This window comes from Macrobrachium nipponense, chromosome 2 (assembly GCF_015104395.2).
Source record: "Macrobrachium nipponense isolate FS-2020 chromosome 2, ASM1510439v2, whole genome shotgun sequence".
In the NCBI taxonomy this organism is placed as follows: Eukaryota; Metazoa; Arthropoda; class Malacostraca; order Decapoda; family Palaemonidae; genus Macrobrachium; species Macrobrachium nipponense.
The window spans coordinates 102,619,175-102,641,497 of NC_087201.1; the positions used below are offsets into that span (position 1 = coordinate 102,619,175).

General features: G+C 37.1%; 1 protein-coding gene across 6 annotated transcripts; it reads right to left on the bottom strand.

Moving 5' to 3' along the window:
• Positions 1–72: 72 nt before the first annotated feature.
• Positions 73–21,896, bottom strand: LOC135220860 (proline-serine-threonine phosphatase-interacting protein 2-like). Of its 6 annotated transcripts, none has more exons than XM_064258430.1 (12): positions 21,697–21,895; positions 12,983–13,230; positions 10,673–10,773; positions 10,001–10,078; positions 6,355–6,513; positions 5,100–5,163; positions 4,514–4,600; positions 3,384–3,518; positions 3,180–3,269; positions 2,216–2,402; positions 1,618–1,712; positions 73–471 (listed from the first exon to the last, which is right to left on the bottom strand). In XM_064258430.1, exons 2-12 carry the CDS (start codon positions 13,016–13,018, stop codon positions 331–333), a joined length of 1,173 nt encoding a protein of 390 aa, XP_064114500.1. In that variant the 5' UTR covers positions 13,019–13,230; positions 21,697–21,895; the 3' UTR covers positions 73–330. The 6 variants fall into 6 exon arrangements, with proteins under 6 accessions (XP_064114500.1, XP_064114502.1, XP_064114501.1 ...); XM_064258432.1 differs by having other exon boundaries at positions 21,783–21,883; XM_064258431.1 differs by having other exon boundaries at positions 21,751–21,879.
• Between the last annotated feature and the right edge of the window lie 427 nt (positions 21,897–22,323).

The window sequence follows — 22,323 nt, forward strand, 5'->3', positions numbered from 1 at the left end:
GCGTGTACCTGTGTGGGTGTAGGTGGGAGTTTGTGTCAAACTGCAGAACAATGAGGTCATAGAAAACGACCATTTTAGACAACAACATTTATTCATGTAATCAAAACAAATACGCCAGGGCGTCTGAAGTGAGCAAATATATCTGGAATTACGTAGTAGTGACAAGGGATATGTTTCATTCTTTCAGTTTCAAAACTGTGGACAGCTACTTTGAAAACAAAAGCAGATTCTTGAGGGCACAGACTGCCAAGTCAGATCAACAAATATCTTGGAGTTTGGGGTCACAGAATGCTACTCAGGGCAAGGAACTTCGAGCGTAGGGACCGTATCCTATTGAGGTAGTGCCCTAATGTAAGTAGCGGGTACGAAACCGGTGGCGCCCTTTCTGTCTCGAACGTAGACCCACTCCTCGTTCGAATCGTCCAAGACGGAGACGGTGTCGCCCGCTTTCAGTGACACTTCGCTGTCGCTCTGAAACATCACGAGAGGGTGCAGGGGTGACAGGAGGGATTGGGATTTTCGAGGGGACAGACGGGGCGGCAGCTGCGTTAAAAAAAAAAAAGGGAGGACAGGGATGGATAAGATACCATCGGGCAAGGAAGGAAATCTTGAACACCAAAACGGATGCAGTGGAAACAATCAGTAAGCACGGCAACATGATTAACACGGGGCAGTTTACTTGGGGGTGAGATCAGGCAGGAAACACTTGTAACATAAATAGTTTAGAAAGAGCGGTGTTGGTGATCTTTATTATAGCTGACACTGAGAATAAGACAGCTGAAAGTGCCATCATTTCATAATTTGTTCTTGGCGCTGTTGTGATCTTAACTGTCTGAAATTTGTGACACCTATGGTGGGGAGTTTGTTAGCAACACAAGATACAGTTAAAGAAGGGAATAGTATCCCAGGCAGATCAAATGAATTGAAATTGGAAGTTGAGATTGAACCATGCAATCAACAATAAGATAGGTCGAAGAAGGGCAAAAGAGAAAGAACAAAATGTTAATTACTTCGCAGATATGGAAAGACATGTGATGAAAATATCCCCATTCATTAAAATACACATGGAAATTATACTCTACAACAAAAACAGGACGGTAACTCTAAGCTGAAAGGATGTGAGTGGTGGCTGAGGAAGCCACAGCCTTTCTCTACTTTTACATCACCGAAGTTAATAAAAAAAAATCAAAGATCAAATAAAAATCTTAAAATGTTAAATGAGGTCATTTATAAATGAAAATGAGAAAAAGCGTTACACGAAAATGCAAGACACTACTACTAAGTAAATAGGTAATAACAAGGAAGTCTAACTACAGGTCGATAGACAGGTAAACCTAATTTGAGAAATGCTGAATTTTATCGCAATACCTGTGGCCTTATGATATAAGGACAATATAGTGATTATATTACAGAATTTACTTCGATATGACAGAATTACTTTCAGAATACTCGACGCTTTACCGCCATACAGTTGTGAATTGTAAATGGATGATTCTTACTTTTATTGAATTTAATCGTATTTATCCAAATCAACTGAGTTTTTTAATCAAACAGCGCACAAAATAACACAACGAGAAATTTATGAATTATTTAGCCAGACACGGGACACACTCTCACCCTGGCTCCGAAGTGGTACAGCACCGTTGCGTCGTGGAGAGGTTCCGGAGTGGCGGTTCCACTTCTACTTCTGCTGGTGCTGCTTCCGTCGAATTCTGCGATGGAAGAAGAGACGAAAGATTAAACACTGAGCCGAGGCATATGGAAACGAGGTGAACATTTTGTTTGAAATGCGGCCATACCATGTATTCAGTTCAGAAGACGGGAATGATTAAAACTTTTGCTTTGAAAACGACACTATACTCGTTTTTTTTTTTTTTTTTCATCTGTCCACCCGCCTGTGGTGTTTGCGTATGGTAACACTGCGTCCCGGGATTTAGATTGTTACATTCTGCTTACATTCAACAATAATAACAATATCCTATTTCGAATATTAACGGCATAATTCGCATACAGTACATTATTAAAACACTTTTCAGTTGCAAATATATACCCAGATATCCTTTTATTTACCTAAAACTTACACATAGCGAACCTATCTAAAGACCGGGACGCAGTGTTACCATACGCAAACACCACATGCGGGTGATCAGATGAAAAAAAAAAAAAAAAAACAGAGTATAGTTATCAACTTTGATACAGCTGTGCAATGATTCACCTGTGACTGTTGAACGGGCGGAGTTAGCGGGCGTCGAAATAGGCGTGGAAAGATGACTCGGCCTCTGGACAGGCTGGTAGACTAAGGGAGAGGGTGGTCTCTGTTTTGTACTATTCAAAGCCACCCACGAGTTGAGTTCTTGACCAACGTCAACGCTGAGCAACGCCGTCCGAACATTTTCTTGATGCTGAAGAAAACAAATAAGAAATTCTTAATGCTATTTTTGTTCCGATTGAAAGTCCTTCAATTATTACGGTAGAGATTTGTTTAAGGTTGGACACTTGTATAAGGTACGTCAGTAGAAAAAGGCTGAAATATGACTGTTTTCTCGATTTTCATTTAGGGACTTATTACTCTGCAGTGTCCCTTAGGGAAAAAAGTTTAATTTGTTTAGCGACCCTTCAGAACTGATACTTACGTGTTGATGATGCTCAGCGTGATTCGTTAAGAAGAAATGATATTGATAACTATTCTTAAAGAGTAGGAATTTAACTATAGCCGAGCTTTGATATTAAAAGAAGCTAAGATTGACCTTCTGACCTGGTGATTAGGTTTTCTGCCCAACAGACTTTTGGTGATCACTCACTTACCACAAGGGTTAATCCCATTGACCATCAGTTCAGGATATCAGAGCGACAAGAGGGGCTAAGCAACTCTCAAGGATACCATAACTTGACCCAGGCTGACAACCTACACATCTCTAGTAAATGGGCCACAGATAGGGCCTGAAAGTACTCACTTGAGTGTTGAGTAAAATCAAATGTAAATACTTATAAGTAAACACGTTATACACAGTGATTTAGTGGGTTTCTTTTTCAATCTATAATTGTATATTTGGGAATACATAATTTAGTTATTATTTTCTTTTTTATTAAACATGAATAGGATATAGTAGCAGATGGACGTTACTAGATAAGACACCCATTCCAAAAAAGTGAGCTTCGATACTGGACGTTGCCCTTACCTGGTCACAATGAACAGCCAATAATGAGCACACGTTAGCCACTGACCACATCGAATCTCGGAGTATCTTAACCCTAGCCTCTTCAATATCCTGAAATTACAGTAAGTATGTGTAGTGTACATCTATCTTATTCTTTTACAAGCGTGAAAAGCATTTCACAGTTAATGCACCCATAGATTTCTGTTTTTGTTGGTAATTGTTCACCTGCATAGCGTTCAGTGAAGATCTGGTGACCATTTTCCATTCTTCCAGTGCCACGTTGTGTTTCACGACGACTTCCCTATGGTGGAATTCGGCGTCCAAGACAGCGTCTTCCGCACGTTTTTCCGCTTGAGTTGCCTGAGGGCCAGAACGAACATTTTCTTTAAAAGCGGTGTCGTAAAGGCACGTTTCCCGAAACCTTTCGATATCTTACCGCCAAATTCTGTTACTCAGTAGCCAACATCGGTGGCAGAACTAAAGGGGTTCATGTTAGCGTTCGCTTGATTCTGAACCTTAACGAACACGCATGAATAATTTTGCAATAAGACGGAAAAACAAAATATTGGCTACATGTAGGGTGCTATACTCGGTTTTTTTCCATCTGTCCACCAGCCTGTGGTGTTTGCGTATGGTAACACTGCGTCCCGGGCTTTAGATAGTTACATTCAGCTTACATTCAGTAATTATAATAATATCCTATTTCGAATATTAACGGTGTAATTCGCATACAGTATTTTATTAAAACACTTTTCAGTTGCAAATGTACTCCCAGATATCCTTTTACTTATCTAAAACTTACACATAGCGTAACTATGTAAAGCCCGGGACGTAGTGTTACCATACGCAAACACCACATACGGGTGGACAGATGGAAAAAAACAGAGTATAGGCTCTGCCGGCAAACGTGCTTTTGGAATACCGCCTAAAGAGTTTTTTTTTTTTTTTTTTTTTTTTTTTTTCTTTTAATTAACAGTATAACTAAATGGTAGGTACTAAATGAAACATGCGGAACCCAAAGTTAAGCATAGTTATTATCTAGAAATGGACTGAATATTAAGAATGGATTGGAATCAATCGGCGAAAGAGAAAAGAAGACACAACGATATCGAGAAGATATATTTGCTCTATGAGATTTACGCAGATCATCCGAGTATGTGCTAGGATAAAGTCGTTAATTAAACAAATCTCCCTAATGAGGCCAGTCATCCAAACGTCAAAGGGACTGCATCAGTAATGGATATCAAATCCAATTAAAGATATGTTTGTGAATATGGATATACAATACTCTTATTTCCTACTCTTGATGATACATACATTTTCTTTTAACCAGATACCCAACTCATTCTGCTTACCTTCTCAACGTCTTTTTGTTTCGGATCGTACTTCGATTCCAACACGAATCTGTGACTCTCACATTCCATCTTCTCCTTCAGTTTGGTCTGAGGCATTGGCAGGTAAGAGGAAAAGACAGTAGGACAATTATTCTCATTGAGAAATCAAAACCAGACAAACGGAAATTTCATGGGAAAATACGAAAAATAGGTTTCTAAAACCTTTCTATGGTGCAACATTTTGGAGGTGGAAGTAATATATCATATTCTGAAATAGAAATTTGTTCCTTGTCAATTACTAAAAACGACTATGCCATTTAGAATAAAAACTTGGAAATGTCAGCGTATTTCACTATTCACAAATTTCAATTCATCGTACACTTAAAGGCTTATTTTTTTTCCTCTCGATTAAATTGAATCTTTTTTCAAATGAAGGTTAAAAAAAATGTTCAGTTCAATTCATCATCAAAATAACTAGGACTTTACACAACGGACTTATTAGGATTATATATAGATTCTCTCTCTCTCTCTCTCTCTCTCTCTCTCTCTCTCTCTCTCTCTCTCTCTCTCTCTCTCTCTCTCTCTCTCTCTCTTTTCTTTGTCTCACCTGCGCTGTCCTCTGAGCTTGTTTAACTTTACGCATGGCGTCACTCAGCTGCTGCTGTTGGTTCCTGCAAGAAAAACATGTATTTATGCACAAACACATAAGCAGACAAACACATGCGCACACACACACACACACACACTCACATACACACACACACACACACACACACACACATATATATATATATATATATATATATATATATATATTTATTTATTTATATATGTGTGTGTGTGTGCGAGCGTGTGTGTTCCTCTAAAAATATCATTATTCTCACAGACGTTCACCTATTTACAATCGGAAAACTATCTGCACACCAATTTGTTTAAGAAAATACTTGCACTAAAAGGACTTTATGTAGTACAAATAGCAAAACCAAATAAAACCTTAAACTAAACAATGTTTGGGGGCAATCCCCTAATGGCCATTTCTATCCTCATACATTTTTATCTCACTGGAAAAAAGACACCACAAATATTCATAATGTCACACTTTGAAACGTTTGCTGACTTAAACGGACGTTGTCCTTTTCATTAAACAGTTGTATGTGTGGTTGATTTATAAAATGGCTCAGTACTGTACTTTGTTTTTTTATATTAACTCCTGCATTTGGTTTTGGGATTAATTGTTAGTTTTTCACAAATTTTACAAAAGCTAAACAGGCTACCGGGCCACATAGTCCTTGCTTGATTTTGAAACCATTATTTACAGCGTTGATAATAGTTACAATTTCTGTCAACTATGCTGACAGTAAGAAGGACGTTCTTTCTTCTCCCTCCCCTACACGCGTAAACAAAGAAGGCTTTATGAGCGACTGGTACCGAGAGGACGAACACTCCTCCTTCGTCTTGCGACAAAGTTGGCTGATACAGGGCAGAATTTGACGTCATGATTCAGGACAAAAAAAGATTTAAAAAAAAAATGAGTTCGTGTGGTGCCAATACCTTGATTTGGATAGTTTTCTTAGACGTTTTTTCTGAGCATTTAACGTTCAACTGAAGAAAATATGGCAGAAGTTAAGCTTATAATTTGTTAGATGGGAAAAATTAAGTTGAGAGTCTACTATGTATGTAGCAGTATTTATAGTGAAATGACTATGCTACACAGTTTTACTATCTGTAACTTCTAAACTGTTCGAAATTGTAGCCTTTGTTCTGATCTGACTACGAATCGTATATAGTAAAAAAAGAAATAATAATAATAATAATTCTTTACCATTTTATTTATTCATTAGTACTTTTGAGATTGGCCGTACCTGAGATCCTCATCTTCCCTCTTGCGCATTCCCTTAGCTTGAGTAAGATGCTGAGAAAGCGAGTTGATCTGTCCAGATAACGCGGCCGCAGCATCAAGGGTATCCAAGCCCCAGGCCTCCACGCTAACCCTTGCTGTCTGCAGAGCGCTCTTCAGTTTCCTAAAAAGAAAGAAAGAAAAAAAATCTGTTGAGTTTCTTAGGCGGGTTATGTGAAGGTGCTGCAACGAGCACGTCCCCTGGCCTCTTTCAGCATCTGAAAGGCGAAATTTGTTCCTTCAGGCAACGTATGGCAAAACTGAAGTCTTAAGAAACAATCTGCTTTCACAAACAATGCGCTACTTCAGTTTTGTCAACAGCGTTATTTACTTGACATAAATGTTTTGGGTAACTGCTGAATGATGGCAGAAAACGTGCTGTGTGGCGCTTCAAATTATCTAAATTTAGTAATTTAGCAACAAGGTTAGCTACGAACATTCGAACCTGCTGCATTATATCTGCGTCTCAATGGCCTTCACCTTGAGAATCACTCACGGGGGAAAAGGCCACAAGTAGGAAAAAGTTATGTCTTAGCAATGCATGCTCCATGTAACTTTGAATCAGTAGTAAATGACAATTATGTGTATGTCTAGTACCATTCGTGTTAAGGTTATATTACTGAACATAATTATGTCATAATTTTTAATATTTCTTGATTTCTGTATTTGTTATACAGTACCAGGTCATCTGTTATTTAATTTGCCTGAAGACATGCTAATTGTTCTATTTTCATCACAAAGCGTCAAAAATAACTGGAGATGACCTACATAGTACTATGTGCTGCCACCAGGGCGGCGCAGTAGAGCTTTGCAACCCAGAGCGTAGCACCTGATACTTTCATTTTCTCGAAATTAGATGGATGTATATGAGCTTCAGTGGGTTTTGGCGCAAGCTTTAGATCTTTGCCCTCCTGAAAAGATATCAAACTTTTGGCATGTTCAGCTGTCACCTCCTTCGATGGCAAATCAAATTGTTTTACCATGTCATCACTCAAATGAATGATATTACCTTTCACTAGACATGACCACAAGCTCTTTATAATACGTGGTACATCGTGCATGAAGTAAAGAAATTGTTCTTCGCTAAATAGAATGAACTATCTTATTAACAACTTTAAAGTTCCTGGCACAAATAATGCCAAAACTTTTTAGAAGAGTCCGAGTTGCACTCCCCATGTCTGATGTGATGGCACTAAAGTGCAATCCAATGTCATGCGCTAGCTGCAAGATATCCAAAACCAAAGGTTTTAAAGTGTCCCTCCGTGACGTCTCTGGTGTGACACTGTCAGACAGAACCAAGATGGCGCCCATCGGTCAGTGACGTCGCCTGAGTGGTTCCGAGCATGGCCAAACTCTCTATATACGGCTCTGTTGTGACCATAACAAAAACATCGGGAACTACGGAAATTGAATAAGCATATGTCCTGCCTTTTCATTCATTATCTTCATAATGGGGACGTTGTGCAGCTCATAATTACAAAAAAAAGGTCGAGTTCTTCAGAAGAAAATAGAATAACTTCTCATAAGAAAGTAAAACATACTGAAATTTATTTAACTTTTATTGGGAGCTAGTCAGAAGAAAATCTTGTTAGCAGAACTATGCTTTCTCGGTTAACATGAAATATTTTCTGTACTTTACTGTAACACGTAAGTGGAGTGACAGTATCATCATTCATCTTGTATAGCAGGCTATAAAGTATAAAGTAAAAGTGCTTAGTTAGTCCCTCTCTAGTAGGGTAGGCTACTGGTTGTGTCAAGTGTTACTATGAAAATGAGGACGACGTCAACAAACAGTAGAAAACAACTTATATTATCCGATTCAAAGTGATTTTTTTTGCATAGGTGGACCAAATATTGGTTGAATTTATGTTATTATTAAACGATATGTCTCACAGATTAGTAATAAGAGAATGAAGCCTGAAAGACTAAGATAGACGATAGACTTATGCCCTCAAACAACTTACTTGGTAAGATGCTATATCATCTAACCTTTAATGTAAAATATATAAAATCAGTTCTGTATGATAAAAGTTATCGAATCATCATACCAAGGAAAAAGTTGCCTATAAGCATGGTAATGACCAGGGAAATTGGTGTTCCTAACATCTTTGTGGTTTTTTAGGACAGCCCATCGCGTAGTTTAGGTGCCGAGAGTTCAACCCACGATATAGAAATCAACCGATCGTTTAGCAATAACGCTGTATTTTGGCGCCATCAATCTACATATGTTCACCTATTTGTCGCTGAACGGTTGCTGTAGAAGCTTTTGATAAACTTGAATTGGTTATTTGTTGCAAAATATGACAACAAGGTACTAAAAATGCCAGTAAACTTTTAGGCACGGTACCTTCTTTATTCACCTTACAACACACTGTAGGCGTAGGGTGAAATAGTAACCGCTGCAGTTGATTAACAAGGAAAACTTGATAAAGAGCGGATGTATCACTCGTAACTTCCACGCGTCTATAATTGTATAGTATACGTATACTCAGCTAATATCGCACGCAGGGCTAATAACGCAGTCCGATTCTTTTCGAAAGTATAGAAATTATGCTAAATTATTTATCTATTTCATTTAATTATTTTTCTCCTTTGTTGCACTCATTTCATTAAAACAACACAGGCTTCTGTCAGCACTGAAAAAAGTAATTAGCATTCGATATCATCTGGATGAAGTTCTCTCCTATTTATCACTTCAGTCCTAAGAGGGATCGATGTCTCTGTTGGTTGACAAATCCAGAGGTCCATTCAAGGCTTCTTACTCCATGTCACACCACACTTTTGGGCCGTTATAGGGTATGGGTTCGTGCTGCCATCATCCGGCTGCGCCTGTGCTTTTCAAATGTGTATTCAGTAACATCTCGGAATAATGTTAAAAAGTACACTTGAAAATGAGGGTTGTAGTTTTCAGTTTGCATATTTTTTTCCCCGACTTTATTTATTTATTTATTTATTCATTTATTATTGAATCGTTTTATATCAGTGGTTATGCTTTTGATTCACGGTATTTTTGTCAATGTAACATAAATTAATCAGCTTTGGCGTTTATCAGAGAATGAATTGGCAATGGTACTGCTCAGGTAGTGCATGAACTAAAAAGTTACTTTTGACGAGTTGACTCACATTTTCCTCACCGTTGTTTCAATATGGAACTTGAAAAAAATATCGGCCTCATATCGAAAGTTGTAGAAGATAACTTTTACAAAGTAGTCATTAATGCTATTATTTTCTCCATGAAACTGCCAATATTTATTCTTTACTCTTCCTGATTTGACGTAATGTGTTTTATCGATCATTTTGCTCCCTTGCTCACTATATCAACGATATAAAAGTACTGTAGCGTGATTATAAAACAATAAAACATGGCACCATAACAGCAAAAGAGCTTCGAAAACGGAGTAAAATCATATATTCATTATTCAAAATTTCATGACGTCAACATAAAAGGTAGATGTGCAATCGTTCATAGAAGACTGCAGCTATTTTTTTTTATGTGAGAGAGTAAGAGGTAAGTGGGTAGACCTGCTTATATCTGGAAGTTTGCAGTGAAGAAAAAATTAAGTGAACTCAGTTCAGAAGGCAGTAAATAGCATTGATACAATACGCCTTACCCATGCTCCATTTCTGGCAAAGAACTGCTCTTCGCAGTTTTCATTAGAGATCTGCCGAATGTCTCCATCGCTGCTGTTCTGTAAAAGAGATAAAGAATAAATAATTGAGAAACAGACTTACAAACCAACGCTAATCCTCTATATCAATGGCTAGCACTATTACTACGTCTCCCTCTGACTATGACAGCGATGTTACTGAAACCAGATATTTAGTTCTTATCCATCTCTTTATATTTTGTTGTTTCGTAAAATCACCGAGATGACTTCATTCGCTCCTCTCTAACAGGTAGGCGTAGCTCTTAAACCAAAAATATTGCGCAAAATCGTTGATTGGGTAAGGAGGACCAATGGGTGCCTATTACCCCAACTTCATTAAAAATCCGGACCCAAATATATTTCTAATGAGGTTCGATGAAAATATGCTGCTTTAAGCTCTGCAAAACATGCTGAACATGGCAAAATTACATCACGTTTTATTAATTAGCTAATGTTTGTTAACTTTTCATTTTAATTCACGGCGTCAGAACTTCTGAATCTTTAGAATATCCGTTTCCTTTCATGTTTTTCTTATCATATCTCTCCGTTTTTCTTATCATATCTCTCCCTTATGTAAAGTTTACCGGATGCGGAGAGTATCCTCCACACTGAATTCAAGACTCTAAGAAAACTCACACTTGTTTGAGGAGTTCGATGTAATTCTGAGTAACTTTGCCTCCATCTTTGATGCGTTGGTGCACGATGTCCCATCCCGCGAAGTCACCGATTTCATTGTTCTGTAATGGAGTTGATAATAATAATGATAATAATACTTTCTCTTGGAATTATCATATATTACAAAATTAAAAGTATATAATTACAGTCAATAAAAAGCAATACATATATCTTGAATTCATTTCTCTTCTCTCTCTCGGTGATATTGGCCAGTAGGGCGCCTTAAAGGCGATAACTCACGAAGCTTCAAGTTAAACCATCAAAGGGTTAATATCATTTAATTTAAATGTGAATTTATGACATTTTACAAGTAAATATTATATGGGATGAAATTTAAAGATGTAAGGTTTTATCTGCCGAAAGAATTTATTTTTCATCTTCAGTACTTTTGGAGTATTAGACATGCTGGGCCCGGGCTACCAGAAATGAGCCAGTTTCCAGCAAGAGTAAATCACCCAAGCAACGTTGGATCTTGTGAGTCAACTATCCAACAACAAAACAACAACATATATATATATATATATATATATATATATAATATATATATATATGTGTGTGTGTGTGTGTGTGTACACACATGTATGTATGTATATAAAGGCAAAAGTCACGAAGGAAAGTGAAACAAAAGAGTACTGCGATGCCTTTCGACTCAGTGTCCTTTGCTTACCAGACTGACATATACGTATATGAAGATGTTTGCAAAAAATGGTCGTATAAATGACAGATGGGGATTATAAAGGAAAATATGTACCTAGAATGCAACACACCAGGAGAATTGGCAACCTTCCGAAAACAGCGGTGCAATTTAAGAGGTTTACAAAATGTAAAGTCCAACTGCTCAGATGCAGGGACAAGACAATTGAGAGATTATACAGGGCGGTAACTGACCACACACAAATTTCATTTGGTAAACAATAAAACCTTTTGCTCAAGGTAAACTTATTCACAGAAAATATACTAAACATACATATAAAAAGAAAATATCTATAAGGTAACTAATTTGAAACTAAGTCTGTGATTTTATCTTTATGGTCATTCTTAAACATGTTACTTATACAAGGGTCTAGCTAAAATAAGCCAGAGCTAATATTAAAACTACAAATGGAAGTAAGTTGTACAATAGCGGATTCTAAAAGATCTCGTGACAAGACATCTTTTGATCTTGCAATTACTGAACTGCCGTTCCAGCTTATTCTGTGGTCATTTTCACTCGAATAAATGAATATTGCATTGTATGTTTGCCCAGTTTTGACAGAATCCTAATGCTGTTTAATTGCAATTTTAATATTACCTCTGGCTTGTACATTGTTTAAGAATGATGTTAAAGATATAATCACAGACTTAATTAGGAATTAATTGCCTTATAGATACTTTTTTTCTATGTAAATGTTTAATATATCTTTTGTCAATAAGTTTACCTTGCAAAAAATGTTATTTTGTTTACCAAAATGAAATTTGTGTGTGGTCAGTTACCGCCCTGTATAATCTCTTAATTGTGTTGTCCCTGCTTCTGAGCAGTTGGATTTAACTTTTTGTAAACCTCTTAAATTGTACCCCTGTTTTGGGAAGGTTGCTAATTCTCCTGGTGTGTTGCATTCTAGGTACATATTATCCTGTATAATCCCCATCTGCCACTTATACGACATTTCTTTGTAAACTTATTTTCATATATATGTCAGTCTGCTAAGTAAAGGACATTGAGCTTGGCTACCAATCCGGTGGTCCGAAGTTCGATTCTCGGCTGGGCCAACGCGGAATCAGAGGAATTTATTTCTGGTGACAGAAATTCGTTTTTCGATATAATGTGGTTCGGATCCCACAATAAGCTGTAGGTCCCGTTGCTAGATAACCAATTGGTTTCTAGCTACGTAAAGATATCTGATCCTTCGGGCCAACCCTAGGAGAGCTGCTAATCAATTCAGTGGTCTGGTTAAACTAAGGTATACTTAACTTAACTTGAAGGACATTGAGTCGAAATGGCTCGCAGTACTCCGTTTCACTTTTCTTTGTGGCTTTTGCCTGTATTTATATATTCATCACGCTCCAAATTTTGGTGATATATATATATATATATATATATATATATATATATATATATATATATATGTGTGTGTGTGTGTGTGTGTGTGTGTGTGTGTGTGTGTGTGTGTGTATGTTTTGGTGTATGTGTATGTTGGCACGAGCACGTGTTATGGTTTGTTTGCAACTACCGGATGGTTTCTCATGCTAATTCCAAGAGATCTGTTCTTAGAAAACAAATCACGTTCTTACCCAAAATTCATCAGCAAAATTGCCAATCGATCCCATAGTGTCTGTCAATCTCGGGAGAACTTATAAAGTAGAAATATTTTTGGTCACGTCACTTCCTTCGCCTCAGACCTCCGAAAGATAGCCTGTGGTCACATCTGAAAGATTATCAAAGATCGGGTCCGCGATAGAGAGAAGAACGGGCAGCTTTCCTTCGTCTTCTTCTTCTTCTTCTTCTTCTAAGTTTTTTCGAGGATTTCCGGCTGATTCTCCTGAAACAATGATGTATGGACAAATTGTTTAACTAGTTAGAATTCTGCGTAACTATAGTATAGATGCACATGTCTAGATTGTTAAGGCCAAGTTTGGGTCCTAGTAATGATATGCACAAACGGGCGCTTTCTCTCTGGTAAGTGTAAAATAAGAAAGCAGTTACGTTAGTTCTACGCACCATTTGTATATGTAGAATTATGCATTCATGTATGCATAATGCATACATAATGCAACTGTTCATATTCTATCCTACACGCACAAGTACAGGTAGCTACGTACAAGTGGATACATGTATTTATAATTTTCCAAGCTAATACCTTCAGATAGCAAGGAGGACATTTTTTGGCGGTGACAAATAGAGCACCTCTCACCTTGTAGTTGTTTTGCTTCTGCTATTCTATCTCAAATTTTTAACAGTTACAGATAGGCTCAAATACCTAAGAATAAACTTTGCTTTTGATAATTTGTCTATCGAGACTCGTCTTGTAATAACCTGAACGCAAAGAAAGAGGAGTACAAAAGAAACTGTTCGTCTTGTAATATTCCTTTGACTTGGCCATCTGGAAGAAATGCACCGTGCAAGAAAGAGCCCAACATAATTAAAGTGCAGTATGTGTTGTGGACGCAAGTGACATTTTTCATAGTGTAAGAGATTTTAATCACCCAACTGTCTAGCATCCAGCCAACAGTTTTTGAGCGTTTTCTTGACATGCAAAAAGTGTTCGTCGAAGGTTGTGCTTTTAACGTATCTTGAAATAATCTAAACTTGAACATAAGTGACACTCTTTTTAAGCTAGAAGAAGTAATCAATTTTCGCATTCACAAGGAATCAAAAGTATAGAACGTCAAACAAAATCTGCAAAACCAAGATTTCTCTACTTACGGTTTAAATGGTTACTACTGATTGCGTTCTCGGCATGGTCTGTCACATATATTTTACGTATATGTAAATAGTTTTTTTAAACATGTTCATTACCTTGTAAAAGACTATAATCTTATGTACATCTCTCTCTCTCTCTCTCTCTCTCTCTCTCTCTCTCTTTCTTTGCACGCACGCACACACACACACCACACACACACACACACATATATATATATATATATATATATATATATATATATATATATATATATATATATATATATATATGAATTTGTGAAAAATAAATTCCAAAGGGATTAGTCAACTTATATATTTTTCTTGCGAAGACAAAGAGACGATTAAGAAGTGAGGAAGAACAAGCTCTAATGAAGAGAAAGACTTTGACTCTTGGGATTTACAGGTGGATGGCAAAGCGGACAGATCAAAATGGCTGACTTTTGAATTTGGCTTCCAAGCAGACACTGGTGAGCATCTTGAGTCCAAGGAAGAGGCTGTGCCATGCAGTCAAACTCGTGGCATCAATTGCAATAAGTCTTAATTTTGTTTAACCAACCATCCATCTCCCACCCTCCCCCCAAAAAAAATGACTTAAGCTTTCTCCTCCATCTTACTTCCCACCCTCTCCTAACAATGGATTCATAAAGCAAAAGCGATGTTTTCCTCCAGTTACGCCTTTCAAACCTCTTCATTGTCAATTTCCGTTTCAGCGCTGAATGACCTGGAGGTCCTAGTGCTTGGCCTTTGGCCTAAGTTCTGTATTCTATTGAACCGCTCAAGCGCATGCATCTTGAGGTGCAGTTCGGATGAGAGTTACTTGAGAGACTAAAACCGCTCAGTTCTTTTCATGAAGCCACTCATTTGGGCAAACTCCGAGTGAAGGCAGTCAGTCGTTCAACCTCAAGCCTCCAGAGGTCTTATCCTCTCTATACTTAAACTGGTCGTCCAATTCGCACTCAGACAGGTAACAGGTTCTTTTTCTACTTCATGCTCATCGAATCTACCCAAACAGCTGAGGGTCAGAGCATTTTAAGGTCAATTGTTCTTAATAGTTTTGCCCTGACTTGAGAACATAGCAATAAATGCTGGACCCTCTGCCTTTCATTTAAATAGCAGATATATATGTATATATATATATATATATATATATATATATATAATATATATACATATATAAATATATGTATATATGTATGTATTTTGTATATATATATATATATATATATATATATATATATATATATATATATATATATATATATATATAATGTACTGTATATCTAACACACGCATCCAACATATGTACTGTATATATCTTTTTTTATACGGAGGGTAGGTTAATTGTTGATTCGTCTACTTATTTGGTAATAAACATAACGGACTATAGTAGGATCAGAAATGAGTGAATCACAAAATCACGGGAACACGGAAGGCAGCAGGTTGTGTGCAAAAGATCAAGAAGAGATTTTGAGTGTTGATGAAAGCAAATGTTGGGATGTAGGAAGGGATTGCTGAATTAACTTACTTTCCATGATGCGAGTGCAGTTTTTTCTTTCTTTCTTTCTTAATGAATGCAAATAAAAGACAAAAGTTTGGAGCAGTTAAGTGAAGGATTTGCCCAGCATACACGTCGCAGAATGAACTGAAGGGTGAAAATGTGGAGATACGTGGAAATGGTGCAATTATAGAGGTGGTTCATCCATGAGGAGAGAATCGAGGATGAACTGGTGAAGGGACTGGATCATTCTGAAGTGCTGGAAGAAAGGAGAAGAAGACCTACAAAGTCAGATAGATGGGGTGGAAGAGGTATCGAAAAAGAATGGGTATCCGAGAGTCTTCTGTAGGGATATGAAGCAGTTAACTCTGTGAAATTGTGTGTGTGTGTGTGTGTGTGTGTGTGCGTGCGTGAGTACAGTATAGGTGTTATCCACAGATCACTTTCTGTTTTTCTTCTCTGGAACAACCAATGGTCGGGGGAATTGCCAGAGACGTTTAAGATTCAAACTAGGAAACAGGTAAACAAAAAACAAACTAAATCATAGGGACAACAATGACAACATAAAAATCCATTTTTCATAATTTGAGTTCTCAGAGAGGAAGTCCTCCCGCCTCTTGACTTTTATCTATCTGCCGGATACAGGATGACGTCACGGCCTCGAAGGGAGACATCGATCCGTTTTTATTCTCTTGATTCGGCTCTGGGACTGACTTTCCGTCTCTTTCAAAGCAGCAGGCTGTGGCTTCTCTATGACAACGTTCTGCGTGTTAAGTGTTTCTCTTTATTTTCCTGTCGTTTCGACCCCCTACCACCCTCTCTTTTTCTCATAATCATTTCGCAGGAAAGGCTGGTTATTTGTATGATATTGTGTGAGTAAAATGAGGCTCTCTCTCTCTCTCTCTCTCTCTCTCTCTCTCTCTCTCTCTCTCTCTCTCTCTCTCTCATACCAATCATCAATATATTATCTCTCCAATGTTCTAGGTTTTATTTTTATTTTAATCTTTATATTTTCCCCTTAAGGATTCTCACATTAGAAGACATATTGTTGTCTTGGTATGATAAAAAAATGATGGCAAGAACTGCAAAAAATTGTTATAGTGACCATTTTGCTATGTACTATAACAGCTGTAGTAATCTATATCTTGGCTAATAACGTGGCTTCTGACATGTTTGGACCTGGACATTATCATTAACTCCAAGAGAATAAAAACAGCCATGTTACACAGCTCTTATATAGAAAGAGAGATGCCGCAACGCAAAAGTATGGCAGTCTTCTAGGAGCCTTTGTTGACTCCAAAAACCAGTGATTAAATAGAATTTAATGTTGTGAAAAATATCTCTGCAACGCTACAAGTGGAATTACAATCGCTGACAATGTAGCAAACAATATTCTTATGTGCCGTGCACGTGATGCAATATGATGCAGGCCCTTGCACAATGGAACGGATTGTTTACCGTGGATGGTCACGCGAGACTTGAACTCGTGTAAACTCTCCCTGGAGGAGCGGCAATACAATTAAGGCACTTCTACCCTCCTCGTACCTTCGCTTGTTGACCAAAGAGTTCGAAACAACGAACAGTCCTTCTCTTCTAAGTGGAACATATAGTTAACGTTCATACCAGTTTTTTCTCAGACGTTATCTGTGACATGGATAATGATAACACGCCTTAAGAAGTTTTCAGGGTCTTGACATTTCAAAGAATATGTTGTTCAGTTTTACTCATGAGAACTATAGATATATAGATATTTTCTTGGAGAAATATCCACGAGTTCCAATGGAAAAATGTGACAGGGTCTTGTTAAGTCAATCATTAAATGTTGGAATATAATAATTATTTTTCGGAAAATAACACAGACTTTCGTCATTCAGTTGCCGTGATTCAATATAGTCAGGATAAATTTAGATCTTCACCATCTTGAAATCATACTCTTTTATTATCAGCACAAAATCAGTCCATAACGTCAGAATATTAAACCTGAAATCAGTTTATATATATATATATATATATATATATATAATATATATATATATATATATATATATCTATATATATATATATTATATTATATATATATATATATATATATATAATATATGCCGTATATATATATATATATTATAAAAATATATATATTATATATATATATCATATATATATATATATATATAGATATATATATATGTGTGTGTGTGTGTGTGTGTGTGTGTGTGTGTGTGTGCCCGTTTGTGAAGTCCTTCGATCACCAAAAAATAAGGTAATAGGATAAACAACCACATCCCAAAATCCCTTGTCCCCCCCCCCCACCCCACCCCGCTCCCCCAGCCCCGCCCCGCCCTCTTCCCCCTACTCTCTCTCTCTCTCTCTCTCTCTCTCTCTCTCTCCTCTCTCTCTCTCTCTCTCTAAAGGGAAAAGGCGGATATATGAAGTTTCATTCCGCTTATCGTATCCCACTTGATGACTCAGAGATGCCATAAAGAATTACTTACTCATACACCATCTGAGCGTGACGGTCTCCACGATACCAAAGCATTCAAATTTGTTATCCGACAACATACGTTTCCTAGCTACGTTGTTTATCAATGCATAAATATTCATCAGTGAAGTGCATGAAATGTCTCACACTTCCAAAGTGAAGGCCAGAGCTCAATTCATATTTCGTTTCTAACTGCTCGTTGTAACCTTAACATAAATTTGTACCTCACCCTGACATCATTTTGATTATTGATTAATTGAGTGTGCTTGCCAAATCTGAAAAGCGTTTTGTATAGTTCGTGGATTATTGCCAAGACTAAATTCATGCTTGACCTTTGATTTGTAGGTATGACCTTGACCCTGGGCATCGGCTTCACTAGTCTAGTATGCTTTTTTACATTTGAAGTCTAGTTGAAATTCCTGTTTGACCTTTGACTCCATAAGACGTCAAAAGTTATATTCCTGTCTACCCCAGATTAGAATGAGTTCTTGCCGGTCGTATGTTTACCTTCCAAGAAATTGTTGTCATATCTACCCATGATATTCTGCTTCATCCTGTTAACAAACGAACTTACAACAGCCGATCAAACCGCATTTAAAAACGCTCTTGTCAGATGTAGAAATAAGATTAAGTGTTAGTCTGTCGAAAAAGGTGAAGTGGAACTAAGGACACCGTGTATTACAGAGAGAGAGAGAGAGAGAGAGAGAGAGAGAGAGAGAGAGAGAGAGAGAGAGAGTTTCCTACGCGGATAGGAGTTACATTTCAGTTGTATACACGAGGGGAGGTAGGTAAACAACGATGCAGAGAGTGAAGCAATCTTCTTCAGCCAGGAGGATTGGTCACTTAGATGATTTCGGGCCCCAAGAATGAGACGTTTGTGCTGAGGTGATCCCTGAGCGTTCTGACGTGTAGCTGGGAATTATGAGATTTTCAGACAACGCGGCTGCCTTGAGTCATTCATACAATAAAGATAAACTGACATTTTGCGACTTTGCCTCTGTACTTGGACCTCAGATGCATATCAAAACACAAGCAATAATATCTCCAAGTCGTGTACACGCACACACTCACATATACATGTAGTATATATGCGTACACACACACACACACACACACATATATATATATATATATATATATATATGTATGTATATATATATATATAGTATGATATATATATATATATATATGTATATATATATATATATATATATATATATATAATATATATATATATATATATATATATATGTAAGCGAATAGCACAGGAAAATGATAGTCAGAAATCCAAGCGCTTTCGTCTTTACTAAGACATTGTCGTTCCTTGACGATGTCTTAGTAAAGACGAAAGCTCTTGGATTTCTGACTATCATTTTCCTGTGGTATTCGCTTATTTAATGAAGTCACGTGCATCAACTGTGATTTTTTAAGCACATATGTGAGGAATTTAGTCCCAACCTACGGCAGATCCGTTGAAAGTGCTTTTTATTTAATTTTTACGTAGTTATATCTTTGTCGACATTCTTCAAATGGACCTCCTTTTACATGTGACTTTGTACCCTAAGGAAAATCGCTTTTGGGAAAGTTCCTCTGGAGTATAAAACTGAAAGGTGGCATTTTTTATTTTGTCCTTGATTTACTTTTCATTTTTTCCCTTTTTAACTTCGATGTTTACTGCCTTGACACTGGACGGCACAAAGGTAAAAGACCAATGTCAGAATAGAAGAACAAAGAGTGATTGTGCCTGAGGTAGCTGCTGATAGGTGTGGATCGAAGGAGGGTTTATGACTCGTAATATGAGGGGATGCTCTAGGGACGTTTGAAAGATCACTGATCTTTCCTCCCATTGGTGCCTCTGTCATCTGTCTTATTTTCTTAATAAAACTTGCCATACGCCTTCTATGATATAATAAATAGTTATTCTTCTCTTATTCAAAGTCTCTTCTTAAAGTTGTGAGACGTTGATTTGAAAGGTCTGAAAGATAATGGAAAAAGCTCTATGTAGCATACATGAACTTGAATGATTGACAGGGGAGCAATATTTATGTCATAAAAGACAATTGTTGAGTCCGCTTAAGTTAGTTGTGACAGAAGTCTAGTGTGAGTGTGTGTGTGTGTAAAACTTGTAGGTTGGAGAGTGACTGCTCTGGCGTAGAAATGGGTCTGAGGCAAAATGGTTATCTCCATGGCTATTTAGTACATTTATACATGAAATATGCTAAAGGCGAGATAATGGATACATAAAAGTGATTAAAGTTTCAGAATATGAAAATTCCCTATGAATGAAGTGAAAAATAGCTGTCTTTTGCAGAAAAACTGGGGAAACTCGTGAAGAAATAAAAGTATTTGCACATGGAGAAAGTTGGAAGACTAAAAGTAGCGTATTTATACAATATAGGAATTTATGAACACTTTTCTGAAGAGAATAAGCAAAGAAGGTACCAAAATGCGTGTAAGTGTTTTTGGAAGCCATGGTTTGGCTATATGGAATAATTGGAGTGTTGTGTGATGGTTAGGTCATATGCAAAGGATGGAGTATCATAAGAGGGTAAAAATAGTGGATAGATATATGGAGTGAAAAAGTTATGAAAAAGGAGGGTGTCAACATCTAGGAAGGTATAGAGAGTGCACTGTCTGCCTGCGGAGTTCGAAACACTGGTGATTAGAATTCTGTGCAGGTGTATGAGATGGCAAATTTTGTGGAAACTACTTTTGACACCTGTAGCTCATCTGCTATTCAGCAGTTGAAGCATGCACGTGTCCTTGTCTTTACTTTTGAGCCATCCTTAATTTGTCAAGGGAAACAATTTAAGGTTAAAAACACACGCAGACACACACACACACTCTATATATATATTATATATATATATATATATATATATATATATATATATATATATATAAAATATCTAGTAAGTGATCGTTTGTACGCTTGCGATCATGATGAGCAGGAGCGGGTTTCTCAACTAATGTCAATTGCATACTTCGAGATAACACATCCCTCAGATAACTTAAAAAGGAAATAAGGGATAAGTTTAAAAAAAGGATAAAAGTCTTGGTTCACAAGTAGATCTGCCAAGAAAGTATGAAGCAAAAAGAGCTTTGAAGAAGTTAACAAAAAACGAAAAAAAGAACAAAACAAAATAGGGGGTAGCTGAGGAGGCACTCTAGACACCAACAGCCTGAATTGTATCTTTCTCTTTCCTTGAACTGCTTTCTTGTCTCCAACAGTAGACGTAACTGTAACGCCCATGTTTTTATTTTTTCTGTACAGGAACGTTTGCTTGCTTTATCACTATTTCACGGCTAAATTCTTCTCATTTCAAACACAGCTAACGCCGAAAGGACGAAAATATAAAGACGTAAACTCTGACACCAATGATACATACACATTCTTTTTGTTTCAATATTCAGCAACTAAGGTTACGTGGAAAAGACATAAACTGTACAAAATACAATAAGATACGGTCTTATCGCTTCACTGAACTTTGGCAAAACAGCTAGCAAAGCAAATACTATCTGAATGTTTCCATATGCTAAATGCTAATTCGCTTCGTGCATAAATTGTTTCTGTCTTCAAACTGAAAATATGCATGGCTTGTATCCTTCACCTGTGAGACTGAAATGCACAGCAAAAGATGAGAAAAAAAAGCGGGGAAACAAACGCCGGGACCACTCGGGACACAGTACTACATACAACACGAGAGTTGTTTTACTACTGGAGGGGAAGCCTGAGAGAGCGAAGGCGTGTACGTCTGTATGTAGGTTTCTTTGCTTATGTGCCATGTGGTGCCAAACCCCCGTAAAGGCTACTGCTGTCTGGCACTAAGCCTAAGTATCACTGCCCCGTCTCTACTGTCTGAAGCGATTGCTCTCTCTCTCTCTCTCTCTCTCTCTCTCTCTCTCTCTCTTCTCTCTCTCTCTCTCTCTCTCTCTCTTGTTTCATCTAAGGCCACACAGGGACTCCTTAATGGACCAGTGTCTGGAATTTATAGCATGTGACATCTAGGGGTGACAGACATAAGTGATATTGATTAAGATGTGTGGAGGAAACCAACTGTAAAAAAAAACTTTTGTACAAAATTTAACATACTCTAATTTATAAATTAAATACTGTAAATATTCGCCTGCACTGCTTTCATGATCAAGTATTTCTGCATCTCATGTGCATATATATATATATATATATATATATATATATATATATATATATATATATATATATACATATATATATA